This window comes from Fusarium sambucinum, chromosome I (genome assembly GCF_050947815.1).
Source record: "Fusarium sambucinum isolate potato_lamoka chromosome I, whole genome shotgun sequence".
NCBI lineage: Eukaryota > Fungi > Ascomycota > Sordariomycetes > Hypocreales > Nectriaceae > Fusarium > Fusarium sambucinum.
This window is the reverse complement of record NC_139294.1, coordinates 6,496,059-6,515,433: the sequence shown is the minus strand read 5'-3', so window position 1 is coordinate 6,515,433 and position 19,375 is coordinate 6,496,059. Positions and strand designations below refer to the sequence as shown.

At 47.8% G+C, this 19,375-nt stretch overlaps 5 protein-coding genes across 5 annotated transcripts; 1 reads left to right on the top strand and 4 right to left on the bottom strand.

The window, feature by feature from the left end:
* Positions 1–129: 129 nt before the first annotated feature.
* On the bottom strand, positions 130–2,577 carry FSST1_004811 (chitin synthase D; the record flags this gene model as incomplete). Its single annotated transcript, XM_083231024.1, has 3 exons — positions 130–2,263; positions 2,318–2,484; positions 2,545–2,577. 3 exons carry the CDS (start codon positions 2,575–2,577, stop codon positions 130–132), a joined length of 2,334 nt encoding a protein of 777 aa, XP_083088241.1.
* A 1,547-nt stretch (positions 2,578–4,124) lies between these two features.
* FSST1_004810 (armadillo-type protein) lies at positions 4,125–7,856 on the bottom strand (the record flags this gene model as incomplete). Its single annotated transcript, XM_083231021.1, has 8 exons — positions 4,125–4,364; positions 4,413–4,709; positions 4,762–5,034; positions 5,086–5,240; positions 5,290–5,581; positions 5,631–7,666; positions 7,734–7,778; positions 7,838–7,856. The coding sequence occupies 8 exons, from the start codon at positions 7,854–7,856 to the stop codon at positions 4,125–4,127; spliced, it is 3,357 nt and encodes a 1,118-aa protein (XP_083088240.1).
* Positions 7,857–9,437: 1,581 nt separating this feature from the next.
* On the top strand, positions 9,438–12,177 carry FSST1_004809 (uncharacterized protein; the record flags this gene model as incomplete). The annotated part of the gene is made up of 2 exons (XM_083231020.1): positions 9,438–11,208; positions 11,270–12,177. The coding sequence occupies 2 exons, from the start codon at positions 9,438–9,440 to the stop codon at positions 12,175–12,177; spliced, it is 2,679 nt and encodes an 892-aa protein (XP_083088239.1).
* Positions 12,178–12,572: 395 nt separating this feature from the next.
* FSST1_004808 (Sodium/calcium exchanger protein-domain-containing protein) lies at positions 12,573–14,176 on the bottom strand (the record flags this gene model as incomplete). The annotated part of the gene is made up of 4 exons (XM_083231019.1): positions 12,573–13,335; positions 13,385–13,591; positions 13,663–13,801; positions 13,861–14,176. 4 exons carry the CDS (start codon positions 14,174–14,176, stop codon positions 12,573–12,575), a joined length of 1,425 nt encoding a protein of 474 aa, XP_083088238.1.
* A 1,085-nt stretch (positions 14,177–15,261) lies between these two features.
* Positions 15,262–18,837, bottom strand: FSST1_004807 (ATP-dependent 3'-5' DNA helicase; the record flags this gene model as incomplete). Its single annotated transcript, XM_083231018.1, has 2 exons — positions 15,262–17,270; positions 17,319–18,837. 2 exons carry the CDS (start codon positions 18,835–18,837, stop codon positions 15,262–15,264), a joined length of 3,528 nt encoding a protein of 1,175 aa, XP_083088237.1.
* Positions 18,838–19,375: the final 538 nt, after the last annotated feature.

The following is a 19,375-nucleotide window of genomic DNA, read 5'->3' as shown; positions in this document are numbered from 1 at the left end:
TTTCTGTCTATTATTGTACTATCTATTAAGCTCCTTAATACTCAGAATTCCTCGATTGCTCATTCTTGAAGAATAATTAACATAGCATACTTTCCCAACCACCACCAGCCCTGTGTAGCTTGCCTCATCTTAACGACTCGTCTTCGATTTCTTTTTCGCCATACGACTGGAAAATGACAAACTACCTTGGTGTCTCGGTCGTTCATTGTCTGTTCTTGTGCTGATGCCTCTCCCTTCTGAAAATCGTTGGATATCCTCGCTCCGACTACCTTGTGCGGCAGCATCATTGACTCCCAATCCATGCAAAGGGATGTCATTCGTGCTTGCTGAATTTCCATGAGGAAAACCTGAAAGATTCCGAATTGGCTGGCGGTAAATACCATCTGCATCGTTGACTCCAGAATTTCGGTTATGAATTTTTTGCCCAAGTTGATACTTTCGAAGATCTTCGTCATTCATGAGAAGCTTCATTCTCCGTGGTGTACTTACTCCCAGGTTAATATTTCGAACCGATGGGATACTATCCAACGAATCTCGATCTGCGAAGAAACCTCTAGTTGCTCTCCTTCCCTTCTCAATATCGTCAGCACTTGTATCCATCTCGTCTGGGTGAGCGTACGTTCCCGATGCAGTCTTTTGACGTGCCGAGAACTTTCCATCGATTTTTCCAGGCGGGCGTATAACGCTTCTAGTGCGGCCAAGCTCGCTTGTTGCAGTCGATTCACGATTCGATGCAGCCCTGCGCGCATCATGTGCCGCTTTGAAAGTCTCAGGGATCACGTTCAGCTCGTCCCCTTGTTTCTCGGCTTGTTCTGCCGCTTCTCTCGCCGTTGTATGGCTGTCCGCTGCCGCAGCGTCGGCTCGCGGTCCACCCCATGTTCGTTGTCCTGCAGTGAAAATCCCGTACACCATGTAATACCAGTTGTAAAACGGGTTAAGAATGAACATGAGCGGGTACAGCCAGATCTTGAATCGCCTCAGCTTAGCCCCAAAATACAGCATCAGCATCCAGTTGAGCCCAAGAGATATAGCGATGAACCCCACAGGGAGATCGTCCACCTTCTTAACCGTGGTCATAAGGGCCAAGACCATGATGAAAAATAGTAGAGCCGTTGTCCGTATAGTGTTCTGCATAAACCGAACCAGAATAAGTATAGGATATCGTTTCCATAAGCGCCAATCAGTCAGCATACAAACTTCGTTCGTTATGAAGCCGAGGAACCATCGGCGCCGCTGCTTAATCAGGGACCGAGTGGTCTGTACAGCCTCTGTCTTGCAGAATGCCGAAGTGCACATCTGGATCTGGTGCCGTTTCTTGGCACCGATCATGAAAAGATGTGTCAGCCAGCGGTCTTCTCCAAGGTGACACTTGGCAAAGTCAAACAAGTCCTCACACTGCTCCGCCTTGTCCACAAAGTAGTATTTGGCCATTCTTCGGAAAGCCGAGAAGCGCAGCATAGTCAAAGCCCCTGGCAAACAAGTGACAGAGCCACAACCAGACTCGACTGTCCGCTCAAACAACTGTCCGTGGATGTACTCCATATCCTGCAGTAGAGTGATAATGCTATGTTTCTTTGTCGTCGAGGTAATGACTCCTGTCATAGCTAGCATCTCTCCAGTGTTGCCGGGGCTGAGCTCCATATCGTAGACAAAGTTTTGCAAACACACTTTGTCCAGTATACAGTCAGAGTCGATGAAGAGGATGAATAGATTGTCGTTTCTCTTGAGGTATTCCTCGTATACCCTGTCAATTAGCTTGAAGGTTACCTTCTGGCAGTGTCTCTTTCCTCCGTGTGGGAAACGTGAGATAGTCACCCGTGCGGATCGGTACTTAACATCGATACTTCTGGGATGCGATTCCGTTTTCAACAATACGCCCAATTGACTAATCGTGTTGAGATATAAATCGTCTTCTTCTTCTCCGTCGAATGACAGAAAAACATGAATGCATGATGGTGGATAATCGCAGTCGACAACCGAGTTGATAGCTTTTATGAGGACTTCGGGCTCTTCTCGATAACAAGGCATGACAATAACAACCTTGGGGGCAGTGACGTCGTCGAGAACCTGTTTTATTCGTTTTGTTCGCCCAAGCTGATTTGTTACGACTTGATAGATACAAAACAGCCATGGCACTGTCAACAGAATGGCAAAAGCCCAAAAGGCGAACCACTGTAGGAATGATACCATCTCGTCTGGCCAGAGCTTTGCAATAGGATCGGGAAGGGGCAATGTGACCACCATAATCGGAAGAAATATCACTCTTTGATCGGTAAAGATTAGCTGGTGTCACATAAAACAAAGGAGCAGAGCTTACCGCAGGAGAACAAAGGCAACACCAACAATGATGCATAGAACATTGATGGACCAGTGTTCCGACTTTCGAAAGACCTTGATAAGGCAATACAGAAAAGCTGCGAGCCACAAGAACCACTCGAGGCACGCCATCAGGATAACTGCACTCATTATACTAGTGTAGATAATCTGTCCAAACAAATGAGTAATTGTGTATTCAAAAAGCTGTTCGTACCTATAACGACTCACATTCTCCAGAGGCCAGTCGTCCAGCACGCCCATGGTTGCGAAATGACACTCTTCGGTGGATATGAACACTGTAACCACCTAACTATCGTCCAGGATACAGGCTCTTAAAGGGAGAATGGAAAGCATGTACTTTACATGAGAGAGAACATAGAACCCAAAAGTCAAGGTAAACACTCCCAAGAAAGGAGTTATCTCCTGAGGCGGTACCTTGACGGGGATGTTCAGCAGGCGCCCGTGAAATATGACGAGTCCTAGAAGAAGTAAATGACGGGACGGTGGAGGCTAGGAAAGTGACACAACTAAGTTGAATGAGAATTTTAGAAGGAAGGTACTCTCAACTCAAGGTTGGTGCATCTTCCTCTAGTCAAGTCTTCGCAGGTTCAGAAAGAAAGTGCCCAGGGTCGAGATGCAATAGAGAAGAAGATGCATTTTGCTGTTTACCTTCTCCCCAGACGGCAGAAATTACTTGCCCAGTCTTGCAAGTGAATCACGGTTACACAATGATGTCGCTTTTTACAGTGGACTGCTCAAACAGCGAAGCAAACAGCAATTTTACCTGCAAGACGGCAATAACACTTAAAACAATAGTTTCCCGGGGCCAACGAGACTATTAGCGTGATCATAGGCCTCCAGTCAGCAAACGGAGCAGTAATTCCTCAATATCAAAGGCCATACTGGCTGCCTCCCCACCTACGCAGGCCTTTGGGAAAGCGCCCCCTATTCAGTTAGCCACGGGAGTCGTGATAATAGGGTATCGAGAGAGTCTGTCAAGTCTTCACATATGATGTCCTTCATTGGGTATTTCAATCATTAGATATCCAGTTGTGTAGAATCGGGGCATATGCTGCTCTGTGTTGGAATCTGTTAGGAGCACTCTTGATACGGGTACACGAAGGAAACCAAAAACACGAATCACATTACAATTTATGGACAGCAGGGACAAGGGACAAGGGACGGTCATTCTATCGTTTTCAATGCGAACTTTAGTAATTCAGTCTCAAGCTAAAGTAAACTGGATGTCCGGCAATCTTATGTGGTTTATATGCTTCCGGTGAGCTGTTCAGAACCCGTACAATGTGCGACAAGGTTTGACAATATCAGCAATCGCGTCGGCTATTTGTCCTTGCGGACAGCTAGTCTTCTTAACCAGCGCCGGGTAGGAAGGTGTTGTCTAACGTGCGAGATCTCCAGTTATGAAGCAACTGGCATAGCCCCTGCGTTCGAACAAGAATTATGATAGTTATCTCTCGACGACGATAGAGACGGAGCTAACGACTAGTCAGACGCGGCAGATTTAGATGATCTATCGTGCTGCCACAGGGGGCATGTGGCCCCTTGGCATGTGGCGCAGGCCGACGCACTATTGCCGTGCTCGCGAATATGACCAGGCAGGAACCGAAGGTGTCTCTTCGGGGCGTCATCGTAAAGGGGCTTGGTGAATTTTGTTCCCATCCACTGACTGGTTCAGCCGAGGCTGGATTACCTAGTTAGAAGCCTTACCCGTTTTTTGCATGTTTACCAATCCACATCACTAAGTTGGAGTTTGCGAGACCTCTGTCCTCGGTCTTTGTTCGACTTGTCTAAACGGTTGTGATAATACGTCGCCGGTCGTTCGTTGCCTGAGTTTGTATGTGAATATTGGTGTTTCGATAAAGCTGTGGAAGGTGAGGGTCTGTACCACCATCTTGATCTTCACTCTGCTGGAGATCGTAGTTAAGAACCAAGTTCTTGATGCGTTGCTGTTCCTCCCGCTCAGCCTGTTGCTGGTTTTTCATGGCAACGGCAAATGTCGAATCAGAAGGCAGCTCAACAGTTCGTGTCTGAGTACAAGTCAGCATTAGGCACCATACGAAGTACAAAATACATACCTGTTGGCGGTTGCCCCTTTTGGTCAATAGAGAGAACGCCATGGTGTGGCCGGGAGGGGACTCTCCTTCACCTCCCTCTGTCGAAGTCGCCTCCCGGGTCTTGGAGCGAACTGGAAGCGGCACGTCAAATAGCTGTTTACGCTCGAATTTGCGTGATTCAAGACTTTCAGCCATCATTTTGGCATATTCACGCTCAAAGTCAGCTTCGTCTTCAGGGTCAACCTCCTCTTCTTGTCGGGTCACGACAATAGCCTCTTCGTCAAAGGCACTATCGCTGTCCGAGTCCTCCTCCATATCCTGTGTCAACTGTGTCAGTAATTGCCAGGCAATCGGCGTAAGATAGACTCACCTCTGCCTCTTCCTCCTCCGAAGCACTATCATCGTTGTCATCACCATCTTCGTCATTGTCGTCGTCAGATAAGGCGTCACTGGTTGCATCGTCCACATCGACTCCCTTATCAACACCTGCCGACTTCTGATCCTGGGCAACAGCAAGTTGGAAGGCTTTGACTGCCTCATCCAATCCAGAAGCAATCTTCCACTGCGGGCGCGTAAGGGCAAATGTATCATGAACCAGGAACTCGATGTCCATCGGCAGGGACGCCTTAGTGAAGATGTAGTACTTTGAAATTTTAGTCTCGGATGCCTGGTGAGGAGAGCGGCATAGACATACCTGGAAGAAGGAGAGAAAGTAATCTAGCTTCTTACCCGCGGCCCCGCGGTTAAAGAACATGCCGCATGTCTCCAGCATCGTAGAAACAAGGCGAATTCGGAAGAAGTCGTCAGGGGGATCTAGTGGGCTATATTTGCCAGGCACAGGTGGTCCACCTAGAGGAAGTTAATTGAGAGTCGTGATACCAGCGTTTAAGCTGCTTACCATATCCAAACGTCATGATCTTGTACATAGTATCAAAGATGACAGGATGTTCAAGCATACGATAGTTGTAAAGCTCGCCAAGATACTTCACTTCAGCAACGCGTCGCTGATAGAATCTGTAGTCGTTCTGCTCAAGGCCAAACGTCATGGATTCAATCACGTTGTCGATAACCTTCACTACAAAGGCAGGGTGATAACGATAGAGCGCGCTAAGTAGGATTCCAAGAAGGTGAACACTTCCATACTTGACCTTTCCAGGCTTGGAAAACACCTTTTCCAAGATGGCAACCACCTAGAGGATTATAAGCCAAATGTCACAAAACATGAATGTTAATCCATACCTCTGTTTCCTCCCAGTGAAGTCTTCGAATCTGCTTCAAGATCTTGCTATAATTTCTCTTCGTCATATCAACATAGATCAATTTGCGAACGAATAGTTCCATGGGAGTGCGTTCCTTTTGCTCGATAGCCGAGCGTTCTGGCGGATCAACGTAATAGACGGCATTATCGATAAGCATGCGCTCTGGTTGTCCAATATGCTGAACAGACTTCTTGCGCTGAAGAGTTTCAAGGAAACTCATCATACGCGGGGCTGTTTCCGGATTCCGAAGCAGGTAACGACCGCAATTCTCGATCAGGTTGCAAAGAATTTCGATGTTCATGCGTGAAAAATCGTCAAGACTGACCTTCAAACAATGAAAGACAACATGCTCAGGAACAATGCCAAATTTTGTTAATTCGGCAAGATAGCGAATGTTACTCAGGCGGACCTGGCCCAGAAAGTCCTTCTCTTTCCGTCTTTGCAAGCTTCGGAACTCAGCATCCAGGTAATCAACAAGGCCTTTCGGAACGTCTGGCATATATCGTCCCAAGGTAGCAACGAGTCGTGACCAAGATGGCAGCAAATCGCTTCGGCCTTTTGGGACCTCTGTCAAGGCCTTGACGAGGCGGTTGCGCGAAGCCTTCGAGTTGAGGAAACAGAAATCGATGGCCGTTTGATCGACAATGTCCTTGTTTGTCAACTCGGGTAAACGGGCAAGCAGAGCGTCGACTTGCGCGCCAATGGTTCGATTTGCGATGGATGTAGACTGATCGTCGGTAACCTCAACAGTCTTTGTAGCTTCGGGCATTTCGGCCGGATCCAACTTCTTGCCCACTTGCTCGTCGGTATCTGTCTTCTTCTTTTTTCCATCTTCGAGTAGAATAGCCGGCACTTTGCCTTTAAGGTCAACTAGGTTTTCGTAGAAGCGGCGCTCGTCATCGTCCTCCCAAATCCCTGCGCCATCTCCCATGGAACGCAGGTAGTCGCCTGTCTTGACAAGACCGATAGATCCGTTGGAAGCAGCGAGTGAATCATCCGAATCCTTCAGATCAGGCATTTCAACCCCAATAGCATCTGCGACCACTTGGGCGTTGGAGACAAGGCGTTCCTGGGCCTTTACCTGTTTCTCATAATTTGCCTGACGGTCCTCGAAAACCTCACCAGATTTCACATAAGCTTCAGCATTGCGCCGAGCTTGCGACTGTATCGACTTCTGGTCCCGGATAATGTGCCCTTTGACATCGTCGAAATACTTTTTCAGGATATTCTTAAATCGCTCCCGCATTTCAGGTTCAGCAAAGGGCTGGTCTTCGTCGGAGGACATTCCGTTCTCACTTTCGTCGCCTCGCTCAACTTCGTGTCCTTCTGTAGTGCCATCTTCCTCCACTGTCTTTCGACCGTCGGCTCCTGTTGGCTTCACTCCAAGGATATCCCAGCTGAATGACTTGACAAAGATGACGAGAAGCGGGAGATTTGCGTGTTCGCGGTCGTATCCGAGTAGATCCTTCAACACTTCGAGAGGGAAAGGTTCCGCACCTGCACCCTTGTTGGTCCGAGTTTTCAATTCGGTGCTCTTGCCGGCAGCTCCCTTGGTCGCGTCGTCAGGCTTGCTGACATCGTCAAGCGTCCTGATAACTCCCACAAGCCACAGCTCAGTTACCACTCGAAGTAATGCGCGCTGTCTAGTGATACGCTCCTTCTCCTCCTTCTCACGAACCTCGGGTGCCAGGGATTTGAGGATACCCTTATCAGGAGTTGCCATACCCTTACCAAGCAGCCACGCTAGATATTCCGTAAACTCGCTTGGCCCGAATCGCTGGTGAAGCGCACTGACGATCTCAACGCCGGCCTCGATTTCACCGGGCGACTTGAGTCTACAAAGGCCTTCATAGCAGGCAGATATAATCTCGGAAAGGTATTTGTGCAGGCTCAGAGTTCGGATTTCCTGGAGGAAGGTGCTGAGGGTCGCAGCAGTGACAGCAGTTCGTAATCGTTTGATGAAAGCGGTATTCTTCTTAAGGGACGAATCGAGGGTCTTTCCAACGAGGAATACATCTGTGATAGTTTCTGTTAACTGACGAGGGCGGGGGGAAGTGGTGGGGTAGGCATAGGTGATTCATACCAGATTCGCCATCCCATGCCTTTTCATTCAGTGTGCGCAATTCGCCTGTGGAGATAGTAAGCGCCTATACTGAGAACAGAAGAACGATATTAGAGAGGCCATACGCTTCCTTGCGCGATCCATGACGGAACACGACGTGATTGGAGGCGATTCGCGACTTGGGTTAAGTTCTAGAATAGATCTGGGATATGAGGCGGGTGGAGGCGGCGCTGCGTTCAGCGCAGGCAGCCTGCTAAGGGATGTGCTTCCCTAGAAATCGATGCTGTATAAAAGGCAAAAGAGCCGACATGGGTAATTCCGTCAAGCCAGGACGGGGGGAATGCGAGTGAGCAGAGCCGGGTTGTCGTCTAGGTCGAGTTTTGCCGTTACCTGATTTTGAGGTTTGACGCTGAATGGAACTGACGGGACGTTAAGGTACCGACAACCATACAGAGTCACACCTGCCCTGCCTTGCTGCACCTTATTAGAAGTGGAGGTTGCCCGATGGGTGTTGAGTGGGGTTTTTGCACTTGCCGCCTTAGTTTGTGTTGGCCCTGTCTGAGTGCGTGAGCTCCATCAGGCGATGACTTGTAATATAGAGTATAGGTATATTTCAACAGAGGAACTTGTTGCAAAGGAAATACCAGTGTGTAGCCGTTAAGTTTTTGCAGAACACTAACAAACCTACCTAGGTCGTCGAAAAAAGAAGAAAAAGAAAACTAAAAATACCTCTATCCATAGTTCCTCCCAGTTATGCAGGTAAACGACAGCGAGTAACAGCAAATGCATGGCTTTGTGTTACTATTTCGAAAACAATCACTTCTTCATGGCTCTATATCAGTTCAGTTAGTACATGTTAGCATGTTATAAAGGATTGTCTACTAATAGACTGGACGTCATTTTACCCTATAGGGTCCTTGTAAGGAAACTGAATACCTACGTATCCAAACCACATCAAAGAATCTATGAATGTATAAGTGCTACCTATTATTCATATTCATATTCATATTCATATTCTTTATGCCTCAAAAATTAAACCTGCCTACCCATGTACCAGGCTGACGTAACTCAAGCATATGGCTATTAAAATAAAACAATCGCTTGCCAAGAATGTCAAATTCTGATATGATGTTATAGGTAGCCAACAATCGCATGGTTCAGCTTGTCATGTTGTCTGCACAACGAACAGTACGACTATGACTAGATTTCATCAAAATATATGGCAATTGTGCAAGAATCTCCGGTCGATAACCCTGTTCAAACGAGGCACGAGGCATTGAAGTCGGGTCTTGCTATCTTTATCCCCTTATCAGGTCAGTTCTGAGGTGGGCCCAGGGTTCTGTGGTTGATACATCTCCGGCGACAATCACAAAGCAACAAACGTGATTCGCCCTTTGCCTCCGTCTCCTGATAACGATAAACCTTCAACCTCCGCGGATCAGACCAGAACAAACGCATCCACTCTGTTGTAATTTGCATCTCCTCGCTTGGAACCAGAGAAACACGATATCATGAACGAAACCTCAGCAGATCCAATGGAGACTCTCGGGAGTCAAGGGATAGGTGAACGGCAGCCACACCGCGTCGATCACTCACGATAAGAGTTCATATACGGGACTCTCGCCGCTTACTGGACATCTAGATTCTTACTGAAATAATGTTATCAATCCTCTTAGTGATATTTCATTCCAAGTCATTCACACCAAGTGCAGACCTTCATTAACCATGGAGACTTCAACAACTACTACAACTATCATCTCACAGCAGGCTCATAGCCTTCCCCCATCACCGCCAAGTACAGCAAAGCCATCTAGGATAGGTAGCTTCCACGATCTACAAAACATCACATCGGTTGATCAGCCTTGCCTTGATCAAATCAAGCCCTATCCTCTTCCTCCCAGATCTTCACCAAAGTCTGTCCTAAAGGAAGATCTTAAGACCCCAGACAGTTTTGTTGAAAGAGACCCTCGTCTGATCCGTCTCACCGGAGTCCATCCTTTCAATGTCGAGGCACCCCTGAGCGACTTGTACGACGAAGGCTTCCTGACTAGCGAAAACCTCCACTATGTACGGAACCATGGCCACGTTCCCAGATGTGAAGACGACGAGATTCTTGATTGGGAGTTCGAAATTGATGGCCTTGTCGAAACCCCGATAAAGATGACCGTAAGAGACCTTATAAACGACTACCAGCAGTTGACCTACCCGGTGACATTTGTATGTGCTGGAAACCGTCGAAAAGAGCAAAACATCGTCCGAAAAACAAAAGGCTTCTCTTGGGGTGCTGCAGGGTTGTCGACTGCTCTTTGGACTGGTGTTTTTATAGGCGACCTACTTGCTGCAGCAAAGCCCAAGCGTGGAGCTCGATATGTTTGCTTTGAGGGAGCAGACAAGCTACCAAATGGCTACTATGGAACATCAATCAAACTCAACTGGTGCATGGATCCCAACAGAGGTGTCATGGTTGCGCACAGGATGAATGGAAAGACGTTGCATCCCGATCATGGCAAACCCGTCCGTCTTGTTATCCCTGGTCAGATCGGTGGCCGGAGTGTTAAGTGGCTTAAGAAGATCACTGTCACCCAAGAGCCTAGCGACAACTGGTACCACATCTATGATAATCGTGTACTACCGACGATGGTTTCGCCTGAAGAGAGCGCAGACCTGCCTGAAGTCTGGAAGGACGAGAAGTACGCCATCTACGACCTCAGCACCAATAGCGCTATATGCTACCCTGCTCATCAAGAGACTGTCTCTGTCACGAATGCTTCAGAAAGTTACAAGGTACGAGGATATGCCTATGGTGGTGGTGGAAGACGCATCACCAGAGTCGAAATTACACTTGATAAGGGCAAGACATGGAGACTTGCACATATCCGATACCATGAAGATGATTATCGCAACGCACCTGAAGGCGATACCCTCTATGGTGGTCGGGTCGATATGTGGTGGCGCGAAACATCATTCTGCTGGTGCCTCTGGGACCTCGAAATTCCCTTGGGCGAATTAAAAGACGCAGATGATATAATGATGCGTGCCATGGATGAGTCTATGAACATTCAGCCGAGAGATATGTATTGGAGCGTTCTAGGGATGATGAACAACCCCTGGTTCCGCATTGTGATTCACAAAGAAGGCAATGCGCTCCGCTTTGAGCACCCTACACACCCTACTCTCAAGATCAAAGGTTGGATGGAGCGTGTCAAGGAAGATGGCGGAAACCTCACCAACGGTTACTGGGGCGAGAAGGCTCCTGGTGAAGTGAAAGAAGTTGTCGTCAAGGAACCTGAGAAACAGATCTGCTTGACAAATCCCCATGTTAACCGAAAGATCACCATTGAAGAGCTAAAGGCTCATGAAGGCGAAGATGAGCCTTGGTTCGTCATCCATGGCGAAGTATATGACGGTACTCCTTATCTTTCAGGTCATCCTGGTGGCGCGGCATCTATTTTTGGTGCGGCAGGTCAAGATGCAACTGAAGAATTTATGGCTATTCGTGAGTTTCCATACACCAAGTCCAAAACTCCATTGTATTTTTACTAATATGTTATCTTCAGACAGCGAAAATGCCAAGGCGATGCTTCCAACATATCATATCGGCACCCTCGATAAGGAGTCTCGTGCCATTCTCAGCGGCGACGCAGCTACAACGAGCGACGATGCAAATCGAGAAACATTCCTACAATCCAAGACCTGGAGTAAAGCTCTTCTTTGCAAGAAGACGTCCATTTCACCCGACACTAAGATCTTTTCCTTTAAGCTCAACCACGAAGGTCAAAAGATTGGTCTCCCCACTGGCCAGCATCTCATGATGCGTTTGCGCGATCCTGCCACGCGAGAAGCCATTATCCGCTCGTACACACCTTACTCAGATGGATCAGATTGCGGCCAGTTGGATATTCTTATCAAGATTTACTATGATACTCCCGAGCGCAAGGGCGGCGCCATGACACAGGCGTTGGACTCACTTCCTATTGGCCATTGGGTTGACTTCAAGGGACCTGTGGGTAAATTTGTCTACCACGGCAACGGTCTTTGCATCATCAACGATAGAGAGCGTCGTGTTCGTCGCTTCATCATGGTCTGTGGAGGCTCTGGCATTACCCCCATCCGCCAGGTCCTTCGCGCCGTAATGCAAGACCCCAATGACACAACGCCCTGCATTGTGTTCAATGGAAACCGCAGTTTGAAGGATATCCTATGCAAGGAGGAGCTCGACAGTCTTGAGGCATCCAATCCTTCAAGATGTCGCATTGTCAATGCACTTACAGATCCGCCCCCTGATTGGAACGGTGTCGAAGGTTTTGTGAATCAAGCGCTGGTCCCCGAGCAAATGGCGTTGCCCAAACCAAGTCGTGAAGGTGATGAGTTGGTGCTCGTCTGTGGACCTCCGCCAATGGTTAAAGCTACCGAGGCAACATTCATAGGGTTAGGCTTTAAGTCGGACGATTTGGTATTTTTCTGATTGAATAAGCGTAAACAGAGAAAGGTTATAAAAGCATAGAAATGTTAATGCTTTGCATGAAGGCGTTGCATGTGTTAATAGAATAAATGATTTTGAGTTCCTTCAAAGCTGCCTGACAGAACTAACGTGCTTGAGAAGGAAATAATAAAATAGTTCACTACTGAGCTTCAATACAATAATGAACAACCTAAGAATCTGCTCTAAAATAAGACAACCCGACTCAATAATTCAACATCTTATACGTTTAGCAACCAGTTTTCCGATGCCCTCAGGCGTATCCTGCCTGCATGAAACCTAACCCCATATATGCATGCACTCATTCTTTTGTGCCACCTGATCGTAATTTCATAAATAAGGATACAAACATTCTTCCCAAGCAGGACGGTCCGTATTAATCAATGTCCCCCCTCAGAGCTACCTTCAGCACTACCCCCGCCGGCTCCATGGTGAGCAGGATCAGGGTAGTACCATGCGGCAACAGCAATGGCGACATAGAGAATGATGAGCAGGAATCCTTCAAGATAATTGCTCTTTTGATCCTGGAGGAATCGCCCGACAGTAAGGATAGCAAGAATAAGCATGACAAGATCGAAGATGGCGAAGTTGAGATCGAGGGATTTGTTGAGACCCCAGCTGACAATCACAGCGAGGGGTGCATTGAAGAGGGCCGTTTGAAGTGTAGCACCGAGAACATGGGACATGGCCAGGTTGATCTGATTATCCCAGGCTTCGTCGATGGCAGTTAAATGCTCAGCAAGCTTTTCGACCAAGGGAACAAGGATAAGACCCATAAATGCGTCGCTGACATGTCCCCGTTCGATAACGAACTCGATTTGCATGACGAGGATGACTGCAGTCCAAGCAACAAGGCCGACGGAGATGACCAGAGCAATTATGCATTCGGTGAAAGTCAGCTTAGCCTTGTTTATGTCCTTGTGTTTGTCTCTGTCATTGTGCTCGTCTTGCTCAAATACAGCGTCGTAGATACCATGATGGGTTCGGGCCTGAAAAAAGACGTAGACCAGGTAGGCAATTATGAGTAGAATTGAGACAATACGTGAAATTTGAAGTGTCTTGTGCTCAAGATCTTGGCTGGTAAGCGTCTCGCCGTTACCTACACCGTACTCGAAAACTGTAGGAAGAGCCAGGACGACGCCACTGGCACGGGTTAGCTACTGGATCATCTTGGGAGTTAACCTGAACTTACGCAGTCAGGAGTAAGCCGCTTCCGGCCTCACTGATAGCCTCACTGAAAACCTGTTCGTCTTCCAACATGCCGCCAACAAAGAAGCAAAAGCCCAAACAGAGAAGCATAGTAGCGAGGATTGAACCGAGAATAGCAGCCTTGATGACGTAAAACATATCCTTGGAGAGAAGAATCATGAAAAGGATGATTTCGACAATAGAACCGATCCTAGATAGGCGCGTTAGATGAGTTTGTGGGACATGGCATGAGATTTCTCAGTGCTTCGGGTCAAGACATACGTGATCTCAATGAGAACACCCCAAACATGAGGCAACTTTCGTGAAAGCTCCTGGCCAGCGAAACCAATTAGGTTGGCACAGGGAATCATGGCGATATAGGCCAGCGCAAAAATGGTGACATGATTATCGGGCATAGCATCTAACACATGTCAGCAAAACTTGGCTCAAGATTTGATGTTATTTTCTGGGACAACGCACAGCGAACGGCAATGGCAGCAGGAACGAAAGGCCACAGAAAATTGCAAAGAAGACTAGCTCGACTCGTGGATCTGAAGGAGATCTTGGAAAAGTGAATGGGGTGAAAGCCCTTTCGGCCACTCTCGCCTGCAGGTTTGATGTATTTTGACATGCTGCCGTTTCCGCCTTTTTCGCCTCTCTTGTGTTCTCTGTATGTGTTTGGGACAGGAAGAGTGCGGTCGTCGGATGAGGCTTGACGCATGTCGGGAGAATTGCGTGAGCGATGGCGAGGGCGGTGGGAGCGTGAGGAGGAGCGTTCGTGACGATCTCGAGGCATGTTGGCAACCTGTTTTTTTATAGTTGCAAAAAGCACAAATGTCTAGAGAGTTGAATTGTTTGAGTCAAGGTCCAGTTGTAGACCGGGGGCTTGGATAGACCGCCTCAAATGCCAAAGTTTCGGGTTGTGTTGTTGACTAGAAAGACCAAGCGTGGAGGGAGCCAACCTGGGGGAGGAGGAGCTTTGATATACGACTCTAACCTTCTGGGTTACGTTGGTTCTGGGGTGGAGGTCCTGTAAATATTGATGGAAAATATTGCATTAGAGAAAGGAAACCACTCAGTCGGTAACACTTGGCAGACCAGGACGATACAAGAATCTTTATTCAGTGCTACTACACGCTACGCGCCCTAGAGACAAAATAATGTAGTGGTTTGACTCGCTTTTGGACTACTCTTTTTCTGTATCCTTAGCTTAGGTAGTATCATCATCTTCCCTGTCTAGGATGAATAGCTTCGCTCACTGGCTAATCAAGCCTCAAGGGTCTCCTATCTCGTTGAATCACAGCAGCAAATACAAAGACCCCTTGCAAGCACTAGCCAATAAGATAGCTCCAGCATGAAGAAGATGTGGTCACTCACAAACCTGGGCCCTGCCAAGTTTCAGTCCCAGTTCGATTTTAGTTCTAGTTTTAGCTTAGCAGAGCCAAGCCGGGCCCAACCGTTAATTTACGGCGGAGATTGCTTGGCGGTTCCTTGATCTTTGTCCTATTTTACCTTGGCTTTAGCTACGTCACTGATACTGTATCTCTATCTTAGTAGACAGCATACATCATGGCACATCATATTATACATGATTGTTATCAGTTAAGTTAATCACTCTTACAGTCACATCCTGGTTTCCATCCTCATCTATCTCGGGGCCCATCCCCATCTAATAGATCATTCCTCTTTTACGCTTAATTTACAACGTTACTACAACGCATTCATTCCTCGCTCTAGACCCGATCCGTCTAACCAAATGACACCGTAGACTCTGTACAGAGTTGAAGCTTAACCCATCAGCCGTACAGGGGCAGCTTGCTTTGTGGCCCCCCTGTGCCGGTTTCCCGTCTACCTACACCCCCTTTGACGCCCTCACTGACTTCATATCGAATCTGCAAGCCACTGCTCAAAACCTCCGCCGCCATCTGTTGTTCCAGAATCCCCAGTCTTGGCACCGTCCCCAGATTCCTCCAACATAGCCGCCTTACTATTGACCCCGTTTTCGAAAACTGCCTCTTTGGCTCGGTACGGGACTGGTTCCGCGAGTACGACTGTTTCAGTACCCATAGGGATGTTCAGCTCTGGCCCCATCGGCAGTGAATCCATGTCCACTTCGACGTTCAATAGAGTCTTGAGGATTACTTGGCTTCCTGCTTTGCTCATCACTTCGTTGGCCTGTTTGCATTGCTCGGATGCCACGCATTCCACACAGCCTCGCTCGCAACGGCAGTTTTCAACTCGTTTCAAAGCATCCCTCAATAATTGGTCTACGTGGTCGAACGCTTTGGTGCTGATGCCTGAGCCACCCGCACCACCTTTGGCATCGTAGAACGTCAACCGCGCAGGACGTTTACGTTGTGACTCCTGTTTCGCAAACTCTCTTACTGCCGTCTTACACTCGGTCCGTACGTCGCCAGGCATGCTAATAACAAATGCTGGCAGTAAGCTCATGATGGCATGTTCGGCAGCATGTATCGCAGCCGCAATGTGAAGTCGCCGCTCTTGAAGGATAGACATTGCCTTCTTGGGCACATCGAGCCACATCCCCTTGCTGAATCGAATTACAGGCGGGTTGTCCACTTGTACCGCATCCAATACCCTGTTCTTCTTGTCAACCTTCCAAAAGCCGAAGACGTTCTGTTGTATCTTGATTGTCCCATAATAAGCGTGCGACCGAGAATCAGAAATTGTGCGGATAGCTTCTGTCTCAGTAGGATCGATATCGGTATAGTCACGCTGAACAGTCGTCCATTCCACCTTGACTCTTTCCACCCTGGCCATCCCTTTGTCAGGTTGGAAGTCTCGCACAAGGTATGGATTACCCTGGTGAAGGAATATGGCTCCGTCGTAAAGAGTGAAAGTTGCTCTCGAGGCCTCCAGTTCCTCCAATACGATGTTGCGGCCGTTGGTGATATCAACAATGGCAAAATGGTCATCTTCTGTGTCTCGGATAGCAACATACTTTGCAGGGATAGGCCGGAATCGATCGTGGCAGTGATAGAACCCCATGTCATCCCTTATTAAGCGCTCCACGCAGATTTTCGGCAAGTCTTTACCAAAGTATTTTGCGTCCTCCCTTGGTCGTATTGGCATTTCATATGCTGCGCATTGGATGTGCCCTTCACGCACCAGCATGTTCTCCAGATCCACTTGCAACTCGCAATTCGGTTTTGTGAATAACTCGTCCGGGTTTTGCATGTAATGCTGGTCTGTAGCAAACCCATCACCAACAAGTATTGAAAGGGAATCCTTGTTGCGTCGGCCAGCGCGGCCACTTTGTTGGCGCAAGTTAGCGATTGTGTAAGGGAACCCCCAAGTCATGACACAATCAAGTGAGCCAATATCAATTCCGAGCTCCAACGCGGTCGTTGCAACAATCCCAAGAAGCTGCCCCTGAAACATTTCGGTCTCGATTCTTCTTCGGTCCTGTGCTGTGTAGCCACCACGATATCCCATCACAAGGTTGGTGCATTCTGGCCGTCCGAGGTTCTCAAGCTCCTGCCTGATAGTGGTCACGAGCAGCTCGCATTGAGCCCTTACTCTGCAGAATGCAATGATTCTAACGCCCCTCAGCATAAGTGCGCAGAATAGACGTGCACACTCAAACTTCGTACTGCCTCGGCCGGATGCAGGGTCGCCAGGGTCTTTGTATGGAGTATTCCAACATAGGAATTCCTTGCGTCCTGATGGGGAGCCGTCATAATCTATTAGTTGAACGTTATCAATGCCAAATATGGTTCTGAAATGTTGTTCGGGGTTTGCAACTGTAGCAGAGCATGAGATAAACTTAACACGCCGGTTTCCTACAGCGGCGCATATTCTTCTCAGTCTCCGCATGATGAAGGACATATGGGAGCCCATTTGGCCATTGTAGTAGTGCAATTCATCAACTGTCGAGGGTCAGTATTTGACCGGGTAAATAGTGCCAGAATACATACCAACAACATATTTCAGGTTCTTCAAGTATGATCTCCATCGTTCTTCTTGGGGTAATATGGTGATGTGAAGCATATCTGGATTGGTAAAGATGATCCTTGCTTGTTCTCGAATGTCATTACGCTCAGTCATTGGGGTGTCCCCGTCAAAAGTTTCAATCATCGTCTCCTCAAGACCAGGCATGTAACTCATCATCTCTTTCAAACTCCTTTTCTGATCCTGCGCCAGCGCTTTTGTAGGAAAGATGTATATGGCTCTTGAATTATAATCTTCCTCCAGAGCGCGAATGACAGGAAGCTGGTAGATTAAACTCTTACCCGAACTTGTCGATGTTGACACAACAACATGTTTGCCGTCATGTAAACTATTGAGGGCCTCTGACTGATGTGCGAAGAACCGAGTGATCCCTTTTGCATTGTACAGAGCGTTGACCAAATCCTGGCTTAGTAGAAAATTGAGGTCCCCGTACACAGGATCTTGTTGTTCAAACACTCGGTGTCCGTCTGGGACAATCTGGCCAGTGTACCAAGGGCTTTCCTTCAGCTCTTGTACAATCTCTGGTATCGTCTTTCGTTCCTTTGGGATACTTTCCGGAATGGTTTCAGCCGTCTTTTCTGGAGCAAATTCTTCTTTGGCAGATGGAACTGGGATGAATGATTTCGTCTGTTCTTTGAGAGTTTCGAGAGGATCATGCCCGTTCTCTATGCATTTGTTGAGAAATATGTTGATAGCGTTGGTGAACTTCTGATTGCGTCTCTCAATCAGGTTTGTCATTTGTTTTTGACCAAAAACAGGCATCTTCAACTGTTCGTCTCGAAGTTTTCGGTTCGGTTTCACCGGTTCACCTCCCTTCCCTTGAACCTGTCTCTTGAGGTCTCCATCGATGAACTCTAGAAAGAGCACCTCCCGCCCCACAGGTTCAAGATCTCGATCATGATTCTTGTCAAGGCTCTCTAGGCCAGTATATCCGCCTACCGAAGAGTCATGTGCTGGTGCTTGAGACCTATATGACTTTCCAGCCCGAAATATCTCGTCTTTCTCAGCGCCCTTGACGTCCAGTTGCAGCATAGTCTCGTCGACATATGCAAAGTAGATACCCTCGGGACGGAGTGCTACCATGGAAGCAATCTCATCAATTAGTAACTCCCTCTTGATATGACCTTCAACGGCCGATTTTATCGTATCGAAGGTTGTGGCAAGATGTTTTCGGGTCGTGCAGAAGGTGTAAACCAGATTCAGAGCGCGATGCGTTCGTTCGATTTGCTTGAACTCCTCTGGCCATTCTACGACGCAAGGTATCATGACGCTGCTAGCCTCTTTCTTTAGACTCGGTCGCCCTTTTCCTTTCTTTCCATCTTTTCTGGCTTTCGAATTGCTTGACTGGCTGGAAGTTGGACTCCCAACGGGAGGATCATCTTGAACATCACGCTTGCGTTTTCCCTGTTGCGACAACGATGACTGTTTAGTGGCAGCACCAGACTCATTCGGATCAGGGCGTGAAGGCTCAGGATGTATCGTCATTTCATTACTGCCGTCGAAGAATTCCGCAAGACGTGACTGGACTTGATATGGACCGTGAAAACTGAAAGCGTGAAAGTGTCGACGTCATTCATGAGTCGCGAAATTGATGCCAAATCACGTGCATGCACTTATAGAAGAGTAGGCAGGTGTTCATTCTCATTGAAATACAGAGACAACGAATTTTGGATACAACTAAGTACCTATAGGCGATATCTAATCGAATACGTTTATTGGCATGAATGTGACTGCATGGCCAGCACACGGCTGTGATTCATCTACTTCCGCCACCAAGAGTGTCCAGTTCTTGTACAAAAGGACCCTTTCCCAAGGTCATAATTCCCAAGGGCACATAGGTATGCAGACAGAATTCTGTTCATGACACCATCCGAGCCATAAAACCGCCGGGCTCACACAAATGCCCCATATCAGCATGGGCACGACATTTTATCCATCTCGTCGCTTGCTGACAATTTCAGGAATCAGCACCTGCCCTGACTGGCATATATATGTATCAATTCCAAATCCCTACCCACAATCC